The sequence below is a fragment of the Phragmites australis genome, chromosome 19, assembly GCF_958298935.1.
Source record: "Phragmites australis chromosome 19, lpPhrAust1.1, whole genome shotgun sequence".
Classification (NCBI taxonomy): domain Eukaryota; kingdom Viridiplantae; phylum Streptophyta; class Magnoliopsida; order Poales; family Poaceae; genus Phragmites; species Phragmites australis.
In genome coordinates, this window is record NC_084939.1 from 22,853,102 (window position 1) to 22,870,653 (window position 17,552).

General features: G+C 44.9%; 2 protein-coding genes across 2 annotated transcripts; both read left to right on the plus strand.

The window, feature by feature from the left end:
* The first annotated feature begins 3,263 nt into the window (after window positions 1-3,263).
* LOC133900603 (cyclic nucleotide-gated ion channel 18-like) lies at window positions 3,264-7,432 on the plus strand. The gene is made up of 5 exons (XM_062341797.1): window positions 3,264-3,740; window positions 5,078-5,290; window positions 5,470-5,780; window positions 5,880-5,991; window positions 6,156-7,432. Exons 1-5 carry the CDS (start codon window positions 3,264-3,266, stop codon window positions 7,215-7,217), a joined length of 2,175 nt encoding a protein of 724 aa, XP_062197781.1. The 3' UTR covers window positions 7,218-7,432.
* A 5,673-nt stretch (window positions 7,433-13,105) lies between these two features.
* Window positions 13,106-13,947, plus strand: LOC133900477 (uncharacterized). The gene has a single exon (XM_062341630.1). The coding sequence runs from the start codon at window positions 13,289-13,291 to the stop codon at window positions 13,727-13,729; it is 441 nt and encodes a 146-aa protein (XP_062197614.1). The 5' UTR covers window positions 13,106-13,288; the 3' UTR covers window positions 13,730-13,947.
* The last annotated feature ends 3,605 nt before the right edge of the window (window positions 13,948-17,552 follow it).

Genomic DNA, 17,552 nt, shown 5'->3' on the forward strand with positions numbered 1-17,552 from the left:
ATCCATCACTGATGACCTAGTTATTAATAACGGATCACAACTTAACCTCTCACTATTATCATCAGTGACAGGTCTATATCTAATCCCGATCAGAAGGCACATTAGTGATATGTCTTTATTGACCTATCACTAATAGGATATTAGTGACACGTGTTGAACAGCTATCACTAATATAGTGTCTCCTTCACTGATTTCTTACGTAGTGTCAGTAAACTCTCAGGAGAAAAAGAGAGTTGGATTAATGAGACAACCTTACCTAGGCATGAACACCGGATGGTATCGTAGATATACAGGTGCCTAAATTTCAGGAAATAGCTCCAGAACATGCACGGCCAAAGAGGAACCCTCGTTCCAAAGTAGGTGAAACAGTCATTTTGAGATTTCTTGGTCATATTGGGAGGCTAATTCAGAGAACAACACAGCAACTGATGAAGATCATGTTGATCTGACTGACACCCCATAATATAATTGATGTAACATCATGATTCGTAGATAAAAGCCTCTACAAGACACAAGAGTAACACACCATCGCTTCTCCAAGCAAACAAAGCCAAGTATGGGTATGGCGACCCTACATGAATGTTGCTAAGCCTGCCTCTCACACTTCTTCCTCTAAAGGACCTGCTTCTCACGCTTCGCCCTCAATTCCTTCAACAGATTGGTTCCATACATTACATGCACGAAAGTAAACGAACCGTAATGAAAAAGAAGAGAGAATTAGGCTGGTACCACTATTTTGGTATAATAACAACAAAAAGAACATGCAGTACGAGCAGTGTTATTTGCACACCTGTGTCTAAATTTTTTTTACCGAATCGAACACTCTGAGTCAGAATTAGATTTTAACACCCGATCAGAATCTGAGTTGTATTCTGTGTGTCTAAATTTTGTATATCAAATTGGACATCTAAATCCGAATTCTGATACTCATATCCCATATCTAAGTAACACTGAGGAGGAGGAGAGGAGGCAGCACATGATATGAGTGGACGAAGATACGCCCAGGGCGCCATTACTAAAGTCCGACCTTGGCGCGCTTCTGTTCCTTCATTCATACATTATTGCTTCGACCTATCCTACTACTCCTCCCGGTGCAACTGCACACAAGAAAGCAGCGACCACACCGCATTGCCAACAAGGAAATCCACGGGAAACACCCCAAACTCCTAAACTTCAAAACATTCACCACTGGACACAAGATTTTCTGGCGTCCTTGTTTTTAGGAAACTTGCATTGCTCATTTCCATGATCCTTGAGGCTCCTAAAAAGGAACATTGGTAATTATTAATATATCAAATATCACTGCGTTTGCTTCTCAAAGGCCATAGACGTGCCAAACATGGCACGGGAGTTAGAAGATGGATGAAAACTACTTCCCTAGTTTCAACACACAAGAAAAGGATTTGAATATAAAAGCAAGATGGGGTTTCATGGGAATCCCCTATGAGAGTATACAGATACAAAGATGGCAACTGGTTCCCTACTTCAGAATGTAGTATTCCATTTGTGGTTTGACCTTTAGATGAGCTACTTAGACAAACAGGTCCCCAAATTAAAAAGAAAAGCCTTCCATTGCAAAGTGTCCTTGCACAAGCACCTGGTTGAACTTAGCGATGGGATTGGTGACTGCCATTGCAATGTGCTCCGGCTGCCATGCGGAGAAAGAGCTCACTCACCCAACCTAGCTAGCATGGATACTGACACTGAAATTGTAGAAATTTAGAAGGGGTTTAGGATTTTTTGTGGATTGAGAAGGACACACAAAGACTGGGAATTGGGGATGGGTGAAGTGCTGAGGCTTTTTAGTAAGTGTGATTGCCATATAGTTCATGAGCTTGATTGTTTATTTGTTTTGATTTTGAGCTGAACAATTTCAAGAAGATCCCATGGCCGCCTCCAGCTCCAGAAAATTTCCATTGTGTGCTCTTTTAACTGGGACAGTTCCAAGAACAAATGGTGGCATTGGCAGTGAGCCCCAGGTTAATTTGGTCCATCAGAGATGGCAATGATAATATTACATGGCATTCAAGATGACCCTAGGAGTATATTTGTGGTTGTAGAGCAGTTGAAAATAGCTGTTCTTCTTTGTGAAAGATAAAAAAAAAGTGTAGTGATCTGTACAGGATATTAACAATAAGCAACGTGGAAATATTCAGCAAAAGTACCTTTCTGTATAATTGCAAGGCACCTGTACCAACATCTTCACTCAACCTCAAGGGCAAGTATCAGTGCAATACTACTCCTGAATGTCACAAAGATATTCTGGTTGCAACAATACAGATCAGCATAATATGTGGAGTGGTGCAAGTTATTGGCAGGCATTGGAAGGCAGTATGTACACCAGATTCGGCTGTGCATGTCGGCAAGAAAATGCATATCGGACATCGCGTGCCAGCTTGCCAGTTTGCCACCGTACTTCCATGGGCAGAGTCGAGCATTCTTTGGGCCCAGCAAGGCGGGCCAGGGCCCCCGCAACACGCGTGAACGCATGGTTTATAAAGATCGTGTTTATTTGTACATAGATTCGTGACTGAGAGACAAGTGACATTCTTTGGGCCCGCGGGCCAGGGCCCTCGCAATGCCCGCGAACGTATGGTTTATAAGGGGAAAATTTCAGTGCAAACCAATTCTTTGGTGTAAACCGTAAAAACTCTCTAAAAACATGTTTAGATGTACTGAAAAAATCGGAAAAAAATCACACAGGTACATAAGGGGGTGACACACATGCATATAAAAATTCAAGGCTAAACTCTTTTTAGTTGATGAGATATAAAAATAACAAATCGGAAAGAAAAAGACAAAAATGCCAAAAATCAGTATCACCCCTCATGTAAATCCGATTTGTCATTTTTATATCTCATGAACTAAAAAGAGTTTAGCCTTGAATTTTTATATGCATATGTGTCACCCCCTTATGTACATATGTGATTTTTTTCCGATTTTTTTAGTGCATCTAAACATATTTTTTAGAGAGTTTTCACTGTTTGCACTGAAGAATTGATTTGCACTGAAATTTTCCCCGGTTTATAAAGACTACATTTATTTGCATATAGATTCGTGATGGAGAGACAAGTGAAAAAATCATAAGAATATATAAAATCAACAAAAAGATAAATATTATATAAGAGAAATGAACCGTCAAGATAGCATAGGTGTCCACCCCGTTCCATGCATGCACCATCCTCACCTCCCAACCCGCCCGCCTGCGCCACCTCCCCCGCCCTCCCCGACGACGACGCCCGCCCGCGCCCGCGCCACCGAGCATGGCGACCTTCATCAACCGCCACATCCTCCCGCCCTTCCGCCGCCCGCCGCTCCCCTTCTTCCACCCGGTCGCCGCGGCGCACGCGTCCACGCTGCCCGCGGGCCGACGCCCGTGGACGCCCCGCCGAATCCTCGACCCGGGCGACGACGTCGTCCTCCGCTGGTACCGCCTCTTCCTCGTCACCTGCCTCGTCGGCCTCTTCATCGACCCCCTCTACTTCTACCTCCTCCACACCGACCCCGACACCTGCGTCTCCATGGACATGGGGATCGGCGTCCTCGTCACCGCCGTCCGCACCGTCGCCGACCTCTTCTACCTCGCGCACATGATCCTCAAGTTCCGCATCGCGTTCGTCGCGCCCAGCTCACGCATCTTCGGACGCGGCGAGCTCGTCCGGGACCCCGACCAGATCGCCATCCGATACCTCAAGAACGACTTCATCATCGACCTCGCCGCCATGCTACCGATCCCGCAGGTAAGTGAACGTAGTCTTCTCATTGTATCTCCGTAATCTAATGCCAGTCGGTCGAGCGAATGCATGGCTATTGGCTAAGCTTTCACGTCCACGCATTGGCTCTATGAACAGGAAGACACGCTTCATGCTATCATCAATTATTGATCACTGCCGTGTGTTAAATAAATTACTTGCCTCTTTACTATTACAAACCTGCTAAATTCCAGGCTCCTGAAAATAAGAGAGATCTCTCAGGAGTGTTGGGGGTGGGGTTAGGGTTTGGGGTGGGTGATTAGGAGTGTTGGATTTAGAGGGAGGCTAATGTGGCGGCCGGACCAGTGGGTGGTGGCGAGGTGACAGCGGCGACACCGGTGCCGTGGGAGACTGGCAGGCAGTGAGCGGGGGAGCGCGGCGGTGGATTGGTAAGCGTGACGGCAGGTAGGGGCGAGTGGCAGCGCTGAGAAAACAGATCAAGGAGGAAGATGACATGGAGATCATAGGATCTTCATCCTATAATTCAGAATGATTGCCTGAGATTTGCCTTATTTTCAGGCATCTGAAATATAGCAACGCCTTGTCCCAAGTTCTAGGTTGTTCGAATTTTTTATCCGATATAATTATGTCTTCTTAGTGAAACGGCATATCGCACTTTCAATTTGCCACCAATCTCTTTCTTGCATTGGAAAGGATGATAATCAACTTGTCAAAATTTTACTGCACTCACTCTTGTTTCTTTTGTGTCAATCCTTATAATGTATCTCTACAATAAATTCAATGAATAAAAGGACTAAAATATTTTGAGGACTGTATGTGTTGAGCTATTCACATATTTCCTCAACATAATAAGCATCTGGATTAGCTGTTTGGTGTATGAAACCCAACAGTATCCTCAGTTCCTGTCTTGCAGGATGCAGGGATTGTGATATTCTGCAGCATTTACCATGTGCTTGGCATGATATGATCTATCAAAGTGAGAGTGATAACACTCCACCGATCTATATCCAATAAATGGATCGGGTTGGTGTTCTCAAACATAATCATACTTGGTGCAAAATTAGAACGCTCCTCAAGTGAATCCCTCTTACTAAATGTGTGTAGTTGAGGTTATACCATCAGATTGCTGCATTGGTAAGAGTTCAGATACTAATACAGCTTCCGTGATCAATACCAGAGCTAAATCTGGTATTGCACGATTCAGTTAGTGTAAGCTGACTTTGTCTCGGAATTGAACAAGCTCGATTGATGTTGTTTATGAAATCATCAAATTTTCGTTGTATCTTATCTACTTACAGTTACAGAGCTGTTATGTTTGCATGTGATGCAGTTGCTTAGGCCTCGTCACTCTCTGATTCGTGCAGGTGATTATCTGGTTTATTATACCAGCTGTGAGTACATCCTCAGCCAATCACACGAACAACACGCTCTCATTGATCGTATTAATCCAGTACATACCAAGAGTGTTTCTTATCATATCCTTAAACTCCAAGATTGTAAAGGCAAGTGGAGTAGTCACAAGGACTGCTTGGGCAGGGGCTGCGTACAACCTGCTTCTTTACACATTGGCAAGTCATGTATGCAATCTCTTTCCATTTGTTTTCAATGGCACAATGCATACTTTTTACCAGTTCTTCAATTCAGTTATCTGCTTATTCGTCAACGCTTCCAAAATGTTCGATAGTCTCATTTCAAGCATCAAAATACTCATATTTCAATTTCACCTTGTGTTTTATCAACTGCATGGCGCATGCAGGTTCTTGGCGCTCTGTGGTATCTGCTGTCCATTGAGCGGCAGTACACCTGTTGGATGGAAGTGTGCACGGAGGAGAATGGCACCGCAGGTGAAATCCCCAGATGTTTTATGAGCTATTTGGACTGCAAAAGCAAGGGTAGTCCCATACGTCAGGCTTGGCATAACCATAGTGGCATCGAGAGACAGTGCATGCTTCCCGATTCCGTATATGAGTATGGATTATTTGCTGATGCACTGGCTCTGGATCGTGCTGGGGTGGCCTTTATCGAGAAGTACCTGTACTGCCTCTGGTGGGGTTTTCGGAACTTGAGGTATAAAGATGGCGTTTTCGGTATCTGAATTCTGCCTTGAGGTTATATATGATACAATAATAACTGCTTTCCCTTATCTTTATTTTCTGTGGAAATTAGTTCCTATGGACAGAACTTGCAGAACAGCACCTACAAGGGGGAGACCGTCTTCTGCATTCTGATATGCATTATGGGACTTGTCTTCTTTTCACATCTCATTGGAAACATGCAGGTATTTAATTGTGCTCCTGAATTGCATCAGTTCTGTTCGGTGCAGAGCTGAAATCAGAGGTTCAGCTTGACAGTGTCTGGTGAATTAATTTGCAGGGAATTATATACCTTGATCCATTTTCCTAGCCACTTACTAATCAGTTCTGCTTGGCCTTGATCTTGCAGACGTACTTGCAGTCGATGACAGTGAGGCTGGAGGAGTGGCGGGTGAAGCGCCGGGACATCGAGGAGTGGATGCGGCACCGTCAGCTGCCTCCCGAGCTCCAGGAGCGCGTGCGGAGGTTCTTCCAGTACAAGTGGCTCGCCACCCGTGGCGTCGACGAGGAGTCCATCCTCCAGTCGCTGCCGCTCGACCTCCGCCGCGAGATCCAGCGCCACCTCTGCCTCGCCCTCGTCCGGCGCGTGCCGTTCTTCTCCCAGATGGACGAGCAGCTGCTGGACGCCATCTGCGAGCGCCTGGTGTCGTCGCTGAGCACCAAGGACGCGTACATCGTGCGGGAGGGCGACCCGGTGAGCGATATGCTCTTCATCATCCGTGGCGAGCTGGAGAGCTCGACGACGGACGGCGGGCGGACCAACTTCTTCAGCTCCATCACGCTGCGCCCGGGGGACTTTTGCGGCGAGGAGCTCCTGACGTGGGCGCTCATGCCCAACCCGAGCCTCAACTTCCCGCAGTCCACGCGCACGGTGCGGTCGCTCACCGAGGTGGAGGCCTTCGCGCTGCGCGCCGAGGACCTCAAGTACGTGGCCAACCAGTTCAAGCGCCTGCACAGCAAGCGCCTGCAGCACGCGTTCCGGTACTACTCGCACCAGTGGCGCAGCTGGGGCGCGTGCTTCGTCCAGGGCGCGTGGCGGCGGTACAAGAAGCGGAAGCTCGCCAAGGAGCTCATGAAGCAGGAGGGCATCTACTACCAGGATGCCGGAACCGGCGGCGACGACGACGGCTACGGGCCCGGCCCTGGCAGAGGTGCAGACATCGCGCCGTTGCTCGGCGAGTACAAGGCCGGCGCCGGGGACCACGGCGCCGGAGCGGCCGACGGCGGCGGCGCGCACCTCGGGGCGACGTTCCTGGCGTCCAAGTTCGCGAAGAACACCAAGCGCGGCGCGGCGCAGCACCAGAAGATCATCACGCAGCAGAGGATCGACGACGTGCCCACCATGAACTTCCCCAAGCTCGCCAAGCCCGACGAGCCGGACTTCTCCTTGCACACCGACGACGTGCTGTGAGCCAATGACTGACTGGTAACATCATCTTGCATCACCAGCTCCCTCCCTCCCTCCTCCTCCTCTTGTAATTCGGTCACTGACGCTATGGTGCATACCATGCTGCCATATGAGAAGCACGAGGCTGTAATAGCACGTACATAGATGGAGTCGTCCTTGTACTGTACACTAGTGCTGATTTAGTAGGGTTGACCCTACTTCAGTTCAGAATCCAGACTTGAGACTGTTCATGTGTTCTTGTGATATTCCATTGAGATCATAAATATGAGATGTTCGCTAGTACAGGGATTGTATTTAGGGATGGCAATTTCCCCATCGGGTCGGGTCCCGTGGGTTTCAGACCCGACGGGGTGGGTTCGGTGGAAAAATAACCCCGCAAAGCTATCGGATTAGGGCTTCGAGTCGGGTTCAGGTTCGGATCTGTTTTTTCACTGCAGGTGTCACCCGAAACCCCGTCCACCCAACGCCCGCCCCGCTCGCCCACCCTGCCTCGATTGCCTGCCGTGCCGCGCCCACCCCGCTCACCCGCCGCACCTCGCCCACCCCGCTCTCCCGCCATGCCCCGCCCATCCCGCTCATTCGCGTCGCTTTCCCACTGTCGGGTTTCGGGTTACCCCGTTGGGTTTCGAGTCCCCGTCGGGACCAGGGGCGAGGTGGTTTTGCGCCCAATATTGATTTCGGGTTCTAGTCGGGTTTCGGGTTCAGATCCGTTCCATCAAAACCCGACGGGGGCAGACTCGTTGCCATCTCTAATTGTATTAGCGGTACTGATTTACTGTATACTAGTTCTTACTATTGTATTAGTGGTATAGGATGGAGTTAGAGTAGGACTCATGTAACAGGGTCTCTTCATAAATATGAAGAAGGGTCGCTGCTATAACTAGGATGATAATATAGCGACAGGCTCATAGGGGTGGCGGCGGATCTGCCGGGACCCCGAAGCGGCTAGTGTTGCAACAATCAAAAGGAGCATTTGTAGTCATGCTCTGAGAATGTAGTCTTCAACTAAATCTCGTTAACAAATATTGTACCTCCGATATCGTCTGTAATTTTACCAGCATCATCTCAGTAGATCAACCCATCACTTCCGCAGGGCTAAATTTCTTAACATGTGATATTCCAAAGAGCTGTTTGTACAACAAGCTATTCTGGATTAAATTTGACTTGTCTTGTGGGGCAGAGACAAGATTAGAACAAGGGACAGTCTTTATTTTGTTCAGCAGCCAAAATTTGACATATTCATATGCATGCCAAGTCAACAATGTTAAGCAGCACATAATTATTTGATTTGAGTCACTTTTCAAAGTGTACTCGACCTTAACATGAACAACTAACTAAACAATTCGATACAGTACAAATATTGGCTTTTGAGATAATTTTTTTATTTATTTGGCACTAAAGGATGATAGAATAATCTCTAAAATGACCCCAAAACAAATGTTGCAACCCGCATGTTGGGGATCTAGCTATATTTTCGTGTCTAAGGGCATGTTTGTTCTTTATTGTGATTGTGGATTATAATTTTTAAAAGCTAGAATAAAAAACAAATAGTTGGATTCTACAATTCATAATCCACAATCACAATAAAAATTGAGGCAAAATCCATAATCAAGAGAAAATATGTTTTTCTGATTGTGGAGGTTAAGGATATGAGAGTGGGCATATAATTGTAGTAAAATTACCCATAATGCCATCGAGGTACACCCCCGCGCCCCCTCCCCCCGAACCTCCGTCGGCCCTATCGTTCACGCGCTCGTCTCCCTCTCGCGCATAGAGAAGGGACCTAGGGTTCCTTTGACCTCCCTGCCGGCGATCCCTCCACCTACGAGCTTTCATCCGCCTCAACGCCGGTGCACGTCCCCCTGCCTCCAAGCCACTATGCCCCTCTCCGGCGATCCCCATCACCCGCCATCGATGCGCCTCCAAGCCGATGTGCCCACTCCGACGGTCCTCGTCCCCTCGCCGCCGGTGCACCTCCAAGCCAGTGCGCCCCGTCCGGTGGTCCTCGTCGCCCCGCCGTCGTGTGAGGTACAATATCCATCTTCCCTCGTCTGGTTAGATTAGTTGTCGGCGCGCGATTAGTCAACGATGTTGGCTAGAATTTCCACTGCATGCCTCTGCAAATCCAGGAGGTCATGGGGTACTAGTGGGGTCGCACGACACCGTGTTGCCGCAACTCGTCATTTCTTCTTCGTCACTAGTTGCTTCCTGTGTTGTCGGTGGTGGTGATATTCGGTGGTGATTTCTTTTGCAGGATTATTTGGGAAGGCGGCTACTACACTTCTAGCTTCCATTTGGTGAAGAGAGGCCATTGGTGGTGCTTCTAGAGTCGTATTGCACTGCTCGGTCCTGAAGGAGCAGTCGTCCGCCATCGGCAACTCGATCCAGGCCACCGCCAAACCTTTCAGTCTTTCTACTCATGAGTTTCTACTGTTCTGAAATGCTCACTAGTATGTGTCAGTCTTCAGTAGTACTCAACTCTGTACATCACTAGGATCTCTTCTTACTATCCTGATTTGCTTTGCTCATTTTTGTGTGGAGGAAATAGATGATGGGAATGCAGTCTCTAACAAATTTCTTTCCGATTCTCATTCATGTTCATAAGAGCTATTATTTGGTCAGCCTTGTGGACAATGACTACATCCACGGGGACCTCTTTGCTACGTTCAAGGAGATCTGATGATGCCCTTATAATCTGTATCATGTTCTATGGCTAAATCCTATATGTATTCTTGCTTCGATGACTATAGGGTTTTATCACCGGGAAAGCTTTAGCTCATTTTCCTCTAGTATGATTGTTCCTGATTTGTATCGATTTATCCAAACCATCTAGTATCAATAAGTATTAAACTATATGTTATCCTTTGTTTCCAGCTTCATTTGCAGTGTTCCCTTTCCTTCATGTCAAAATACGGTCGTTACTTGTAATGTAAAATCCTACCTTCAGACTTTGTTTTGCAGCCCCCAAAATTCATATGCAGAAATGAGTCAGGTGTTCCGCGATCTACGAAATTCAGATTTCCACCAATGTCAATACCATCCACCATGTCAAGCTTCAAGCCTTGGCCACTCGGCATACTATGTGCAAGCACACAAAAATAACATAAAACACAAGGCAGCTTGGTAGGCAAGAACAGCAAAATTTCATTTGCAAGCCTCAACACTCACGTCATATGGTGTCCTATATCATATATGGGCTGAAACTAGGTTTGAGGGGCTAACTATGTTCTAAATCTCAATCTAATCGCTGAGGGTATTATAAACATAATACACAAAAAGCAATCATTTAAGACATTTAGAATCCAAAGTTGCCAAACAATACTTAGCTTTTTATAATCCAGCTTCTCACAATTCAGCTTCAGTTATTTGTATGGGCATAAATATTTTTCCCTTGCTTTAAGAAAGTTTCAGGAGCGATTTGTTCATGGTTCCATGCATGTCACCGTGCGAGTAGAAACTACAAGCCGGCTCTTGAGGTGCCTCTATCAGACTGTTGTGGTTCGAGGTGATAGTTCAAGCAATTTTTTAGAAACCCAGTACAACACGTAGCCGTACGTTCATACTCATACAATCACATATGTATTCACATAACGTCTATTGAAGATCAGAGATACAGAGCTTTGAGATTGACGAAGTCACCACAAGTGTGTCGCTGTCGGTGTCGACGGTTACGTTGCATACTACTTAAAAAAATTCAACACTAGTGAAACATAAAAAAAGCATCCCTGATAGGTAGGGATACAACCACCTTGTCTACATTGTACTAGCAACCATGCACATATTTCACACACCTGAAATATATAATATTGTGATGTGGCAAAAAAATCATAGGAAAAATAATAATTAAAAGGAGAGCAAACGGATGACCAATTTTGATTATGAATCGTAAGACATATAGTAGAGATCGTTCAAATCGATCATAACTCGTCTGTTTTATAGAAGCATATACTTCCATCGTTTAGAAATCATATGCGTATTCTTTTAAAAAAATTAAATTTTATGTATTTTGACTAACATTTAATCAAATTATAAAATATCTAGTGTATAAAAATTATACAACTAGATTCGTAATTAAAATAATTTCATATATATAAGTTTTATGGTTATAAATGATTAAAATCAAACTTTAAAGACTAAATCCAAAGTAAATACACATATTATTTCTATTGTCGTCGTGCTTATTGGCTAGGTCGTTGGTGACTGTCAGATCTTGCAGTGTTGCGGGCGTGTGGGCTGTGGCGGGGCCCACGTGTTCCTTGCTTGCCGCCGTCCCACGTGGAGTCGACGCGGCGCCCCTTATCCTCGCGTTTTTTCGAACCTCGACGTGGCGCGGGCCCCACCCGCAGCGTCCACGGTGGCCAATCAGTTCTGGCCACTAGTCTGCTCTGCTTCGCGCCATACCCGGCTGCTTGGTGCTTTCCCAGCACGGCGGTTAAAAATCAAGTCCAGAGGCAGAAGATTAATAGGGTGATAAAAGTCAAATCCAAACGCATCATCTTGGCAAAAAAAATTAATACTGACGATCCTTCAATCACGTACTCCTCCATGTTCCTCTTGAATATGTTAATCCTGTCTGTTGCCATCAATCAATGTACAACGATTAAATACGTGGCGTGATCAATTATCGGCTCAGAAATAGACAATTCAGAAGGGAAAAAAGCGGGATTTTTTTAGTGACACTATGCACATATTGCATTCTCCACCCTACTGTGCCGGTCGATTTTCTGAGCTGTGTATTTCTTCACAGATTACTTACCGTATAAAGATGGCAATGGATAGAGGTTATTTACGTGACCGTGGGTAAGAAACTCTATAGGTACGGGTTTGAATTTTAATGTTTATCCATAAGTACATGTACAAAAGTTTATGAGCAAAAAAAAAAGCATGCATGTGCCTATAAACCATAAATCTGCTTTAATCATTTTACATGTAAACATAAATCATCACTAGTATATAAATTAGAAACTTAGGTATAAATCCACACTAATTACTCGTAAACATGTGATGTGGCATCCGTGGGTACAAGATAATCACGGGTGATGAGTACAGATAACATTTTTTATATGTGACGAGTAACAAATATGAGTACGGATTTAGTATAAGCTCGCGGATACAAGTCTAAACTCTGGACAACCTTTACCTGTAGTCATTTTACCTGTTGTCATTTTTTATTACCGTATCCAAAATTTTAGATGGGCAAAATTTACCTCGGCCTGACCGGTGCCGGCGCTGGCCGCTGAACCGCGCTCACCCACAACTGGGACAGTCGCCGGGTAGCTACGACATCTGCCACACTCCGTCGTAGTAGGGGTGGTCCACCTCTGGTTACGATTAATCTCGTGTTACGGATGATCAAATCTTCGTGTAGAACGTGAGACCAGTCTCGTACGCTTAATCCAAGCCGGATCATCGTGTGAAACATGCAATCAATATTCTACGCTTAACTCACTTAAGAGTCAAGACGCCCAAACCAACGGGTCCGAGAATTCTTACCCACCCTATATTCATAGTTTTTCTATTTATTTCTCCAAATCCATGGTCTCGACAGGTGCGAACCCAGGAAAGGTCTAACGAGAGCACATATCCTCGTTCAAAATTTTGTTTTTTAATGGATTTTAGTGAACTTATGCTTTTTCTTAGTTGCAAATACTCATTAACTGGTATACCTTGCTCAATTTTTTATATGCGTCCGTCCATAAGTCTTGGTCTCTCAATTGGTGTGCTCTAATCTAACGAGTTCCTAAAAAAATCTAACGAGTCTGAGAAAATGGTGAGCTCCAATATCTCATCACATTGAAAAAGAAATTTAAAATCAGTAGAAAGCGACGCATAAATAAAGGAAGAAAGAAATATAACAGGAGGGAGATCATAAAACAAGAGGCAGAGGAACATCAGAGCAAATTAAAAACAAAAGATTAAGAAAAAGCTTCCTTTTAAAGCAGACCGGCAGCCGAGAAAGAGAGGTCTCCTTGTCCGGACGGCAACCAACACGCACCTCCGACTCCGTGGCGGCCTCGCCGGCTCCTCAAGAGCCGTCGCGCTAGTCCGGCCGGCCGGGCCTTCCCGCTAGATGCATGGGGGCCGTCCGCGGCGCAGCGCCGGCGTGGCGGTCGGCTTGCCTGGTGCTGTGCCTGCTGCCGGTCGTCCTGCCGCTGGTGCTCCTCTGGCTGCCGTTGCTCTGCGTCGCCGTCGCCGTCGTCCGGTTCCGCCGCCGCCGCCGGAGGCTGATGATGGCGACGAGGAGGGGTAGGTGCTCCTTCGGCGGCGGTGAGGGGTCGACGCTCGAGGCGGTGGGCGCGGAGCACCGGGCGGCGCTGCTGCACAAGTACCTGGAGGACCAGATGGAGCTGGTGGGGGCGGACGCCCAGGCCGAGGCAGGGGACGCCGGCACGCCGCCATGGATCGGCGGCCGAGCTCCCAACAAAGCCAGAGGCAGCAATAGCATGGGGGCAAGAAACAGAAGAACTAATTGGGCGCAAGAGACAGAGCTAGCTGAGCTTGGAGATCAAGATTGATTAATGATCTTTGATCTTCTTGCGTCATTCTGTGTTCTTGGGAAAATTTGTTTCTTCTTTCCTCAGTTTCTTTTTCTCTAGATAGCTTTAGATGTGGAGAAAATTTGTGCTTTTGAGATGTACCGAGATGAGATCATCTCCTTGTAACTGATCAAGTGCTTGAGGAAGCTGATTGGCTTCGCCTCTTACTTGATCGAAATGCAAGCTCCTTTCATATCTGCCTTTCCCTCATGTAGCACCAGTTTTCCAAAAAAGATCCAACTTGCGCATGCAGAACACATGCGAACTCTTGGGTCTTTGCAGTATATACTTGCAATTTGCGCCTTGTATCATCGCGATTGCTGCTCGAATGTACACTTACAGGTTCCTTTTTTCCTCGGGTCATTGAAATTTGTCTCAAAATCAGCCACATTTTCCGGCCGTTGGATCTAGAACTTGTATCCAATTCATTCATCTCCCAATTGTTTACAAGATCTTTAAGTTGCCCGTAGATGACCTTGCAGATTTCTATGAAACACTGTGATCTGCCAATTGTATGGAACACTGTGGCGGTTGCTTTTGATATGAAGCAGAGGCCACTGTCGGTTTCACATCTATGTGATGTTTGGATTGAGGCATTGAGCAGTTTAAACGGGTGATGATAAAGTTGGTGATAGTAGGTGTTGCTGCGGTTTTCTGGACTCCATGGAAAACTAGAAATGCAGCTTGTTTCATAAATCAATGTAATACCTCGGTCTATTAGTGTTTCTAGCAAGGTTTACGTTACCGATCGGAGCTCGGTTACCGAGCTCCGGCGGTAACCGAAAATACGCGATAACCGTGGTTACCGGTCAAAAAATCAAAAAAAATCGAAGAAAATTCATTTGGCAAAATTTGAATTTTGGAAAAAAAAATCGCGATTTTAGCTGTTCGGTAACCGCTCGGTTTTGGTCGGTTACCGAGCGGTTTGGGTCGGTTACCGAGTGATTTTCTCGTATTTTTGAATTGGTCGGTTACCGAGCGGTTTAGGTCGGTAACCGCTCGGTTTTCTCGATTTATCGAGCGGTTTTATCGAATTTCAGCGCAGTTCAACAAAAAATCTAAAAAAGGGCTCAACCTTGTAAAATCAATAACTAATTCATCTGAGCTTCAAATCAAGTGAAACAAATTTTGTTGGCTTCCTTGTAACATGATCTACATGATAAAAGTATTTATACTCATAAAAAAGTTCAAAATTTTCTGTGAGAAATTTTATTTGTTAAACCAAGTTAAATGCATAGTTTACTCTTTGCTAATCCAAAAATCATGAAACTAATTTTGTTAGTCTTCTTACATGATCCTATGTCTTTTAAAAATACATGAACTCATGAATTAGTTATTGTAACATGCATGATTGTGTAAATGTGTTGCGACTAGATTAATTCATAACTGACCCATCGCACCTCAAAAATTAGTGAAACCACTTTCATTAGCTTATTTATACTATGATTTACGTAGAAAAAAATAATAGTAGACATGAAAAAGTTAATTACAGTGCTGTTTCTTAACATATTCACTTTATGCTTGTGAACTTTGTAAAAATCATAGAGAATTTAATAAAACTCTAAATAAAGTGAAATCAATTTTAAAGATTCTCTTAAAATACATTTTATACAAGAAAAATATGTGTTTACATGTTACACTTTTCCTTAACATGAGTTAATAACTGAGTCGCACGCTTCAATTTTTTTCATTTTTTTCAAACTTTCTCCCTATAGAATATGATGCAAACGATATTATTTTGAAAAAAAATCACAGAAGGTCTTAGAATTATGTCTAGTTTTTTAAAGATTTTATTTGAATTTTTTATTTTTTTCAAATTTTTTGAATTCAAATTTCGGTTACCGTTCGGTTTCTGAAACCGGACCGGACCGAGAAAGTCGGTAACCGTGATTTTTGAGCGGTTACCGATGGTTTTTTGAACCCTGGTTTCTAGTCTCGGCTCGTGTTGTCCAAATATTCCGGTGTGGTGGAATTAGTCATATCTTGATAGTTTAGATAGGTTAAAGTCACTTATTAGTATTCATGCTCTAAATATAGTACCTCTGGATTAATCATTTTACCTGAATTGAGGATGAAAGTATAAGAGATATATTATGCGTATATGTACTCACCCCACATGTGGGCTGTGTCGTAAGTGGATTTGGAAACAGGGTGTTACATATGGTATCCAGAGCCAACTCTTGCTACATGAGTACGTGCGTGTCGACCTGTGGAGGAGACATGGCATGGTCATGGCACCGAGGAGAGATCATGTGTATTTATATGTCGTGCACAATGTAAGTTGTTGAGGGCGTCACCTCTGAAGGGGAGAGAATGTAATACCCTGGCCTATTAGTATTTTTAGTTTGAACTCGTGGGGCCTAAGTGTTCAGGTTTAGTGAAATTAGTTTCACCTTGTTAGTTTAGATAGGTTAGAATTATCTTATAAGTCTTCGCGTTCCAAACATGATACCTTTGGGTTAATTCTTTTACACAAAGCGAGAACAAAAGTACAAGAGAAAGTGCTATGCGTATGCGGGCCTACCCCATAGGTGGGCTAGGCTGTAAACGAATTTTGGAGGCGGTGTGTTACAATCAGTTTCCTAGTGATCTTGTTGTTATCCTTCAAATATATCATTTTCTGAAGTCCTCGACCATTTGGCATAGAAAGAACCGAACAAGGAGGCATCGAAATGGGGAGCAAGACTACTAGCCAAGGAAAACATTATTGGCAAGAAAACCCAGTTTATCAAGTCTACCAATGGACCCCGGTAGAAAAAACGTTCCATGTTTACCGGTATTTTGTTCGAATTTTATTTAGATTTCTTTGAATTTTATTTAGATAAATCGTGTTTACTGGGGACCTTCGGTAAATTTTATTTACCGGTAATATTTTCCATGTTGCTAGCACAAGTCATGGGGGAGGTGTTTGATGCATCAAAAGGATGGTGTCTGACCAATGGAGGATCCAGCGCCGAGAAGCAGAGGGGCTCTCCCTCTTCATCTTCCTCATTTCCCTGCTCTTTTTTCTCTTCTTCTTCCTTATTCCTCTGCCTTTTCCCCTTCTTCTTCCTCCTTCTCCTCCTCTTCTTCTCCCCTTCTTCATCTTCCATACTAAAAAAATTATAGGGAGGGGGCTTGGGGGCTCTCAAGTGTTCCAAGAGGGTAGGGGGGCTGAAGCCCCTTAGCTCATGCTGGATCCACCTATGTGTCCAACAACACACATGATACATATATGGAGGAGGAAGTGAAGCAAAATGAACAAGGAGAGCTTCTGGGCAGGGAAGCTGGGTAGAGGAGGGTCTGTCAATCTAAAGATGTCTGTTGTTGTTTCTTTCTGCTTTTTTTTTTCTAGCTACATTGTATTATAATGTAGTTGTGGCTTGGAACTATGTCATCTTTTCTCCACTGTGATGTGAGAGGAGAAATGCATACGCCGGGAGGGTGGGTGGGTGGCTGGATGCCATCACCAAGTCATCTAGTTCTGCCCCTAGCTATGATCGGTCTAGTTTTTATTTCTCTACTGGTAAGGGGGGGGGGAGAGAGAGAGAGAGAGAGAGAGAGAGAAGAAAGGAGAAGAAGGAAGAGAGAGAGAAAGATAGAGAGAAAGAAAGAAAGAAAGGAAGGAAGGAAGGGGGAAGAAAAGAAAAAAAGAAGAAGAAGAAGGAAAAAGAGAGGATTTCGGGGGAATCGCCGAATTCATTGTTGATTCAACTTCCTCGCCGCAAATGTGACTTCTAATTAGTCCGTAAATGCTTGTAGATGAGTGAGAACGATCGATTTCGTCATCGGAGTGGTGTTTTGTTGATCCATTGGCATGTAG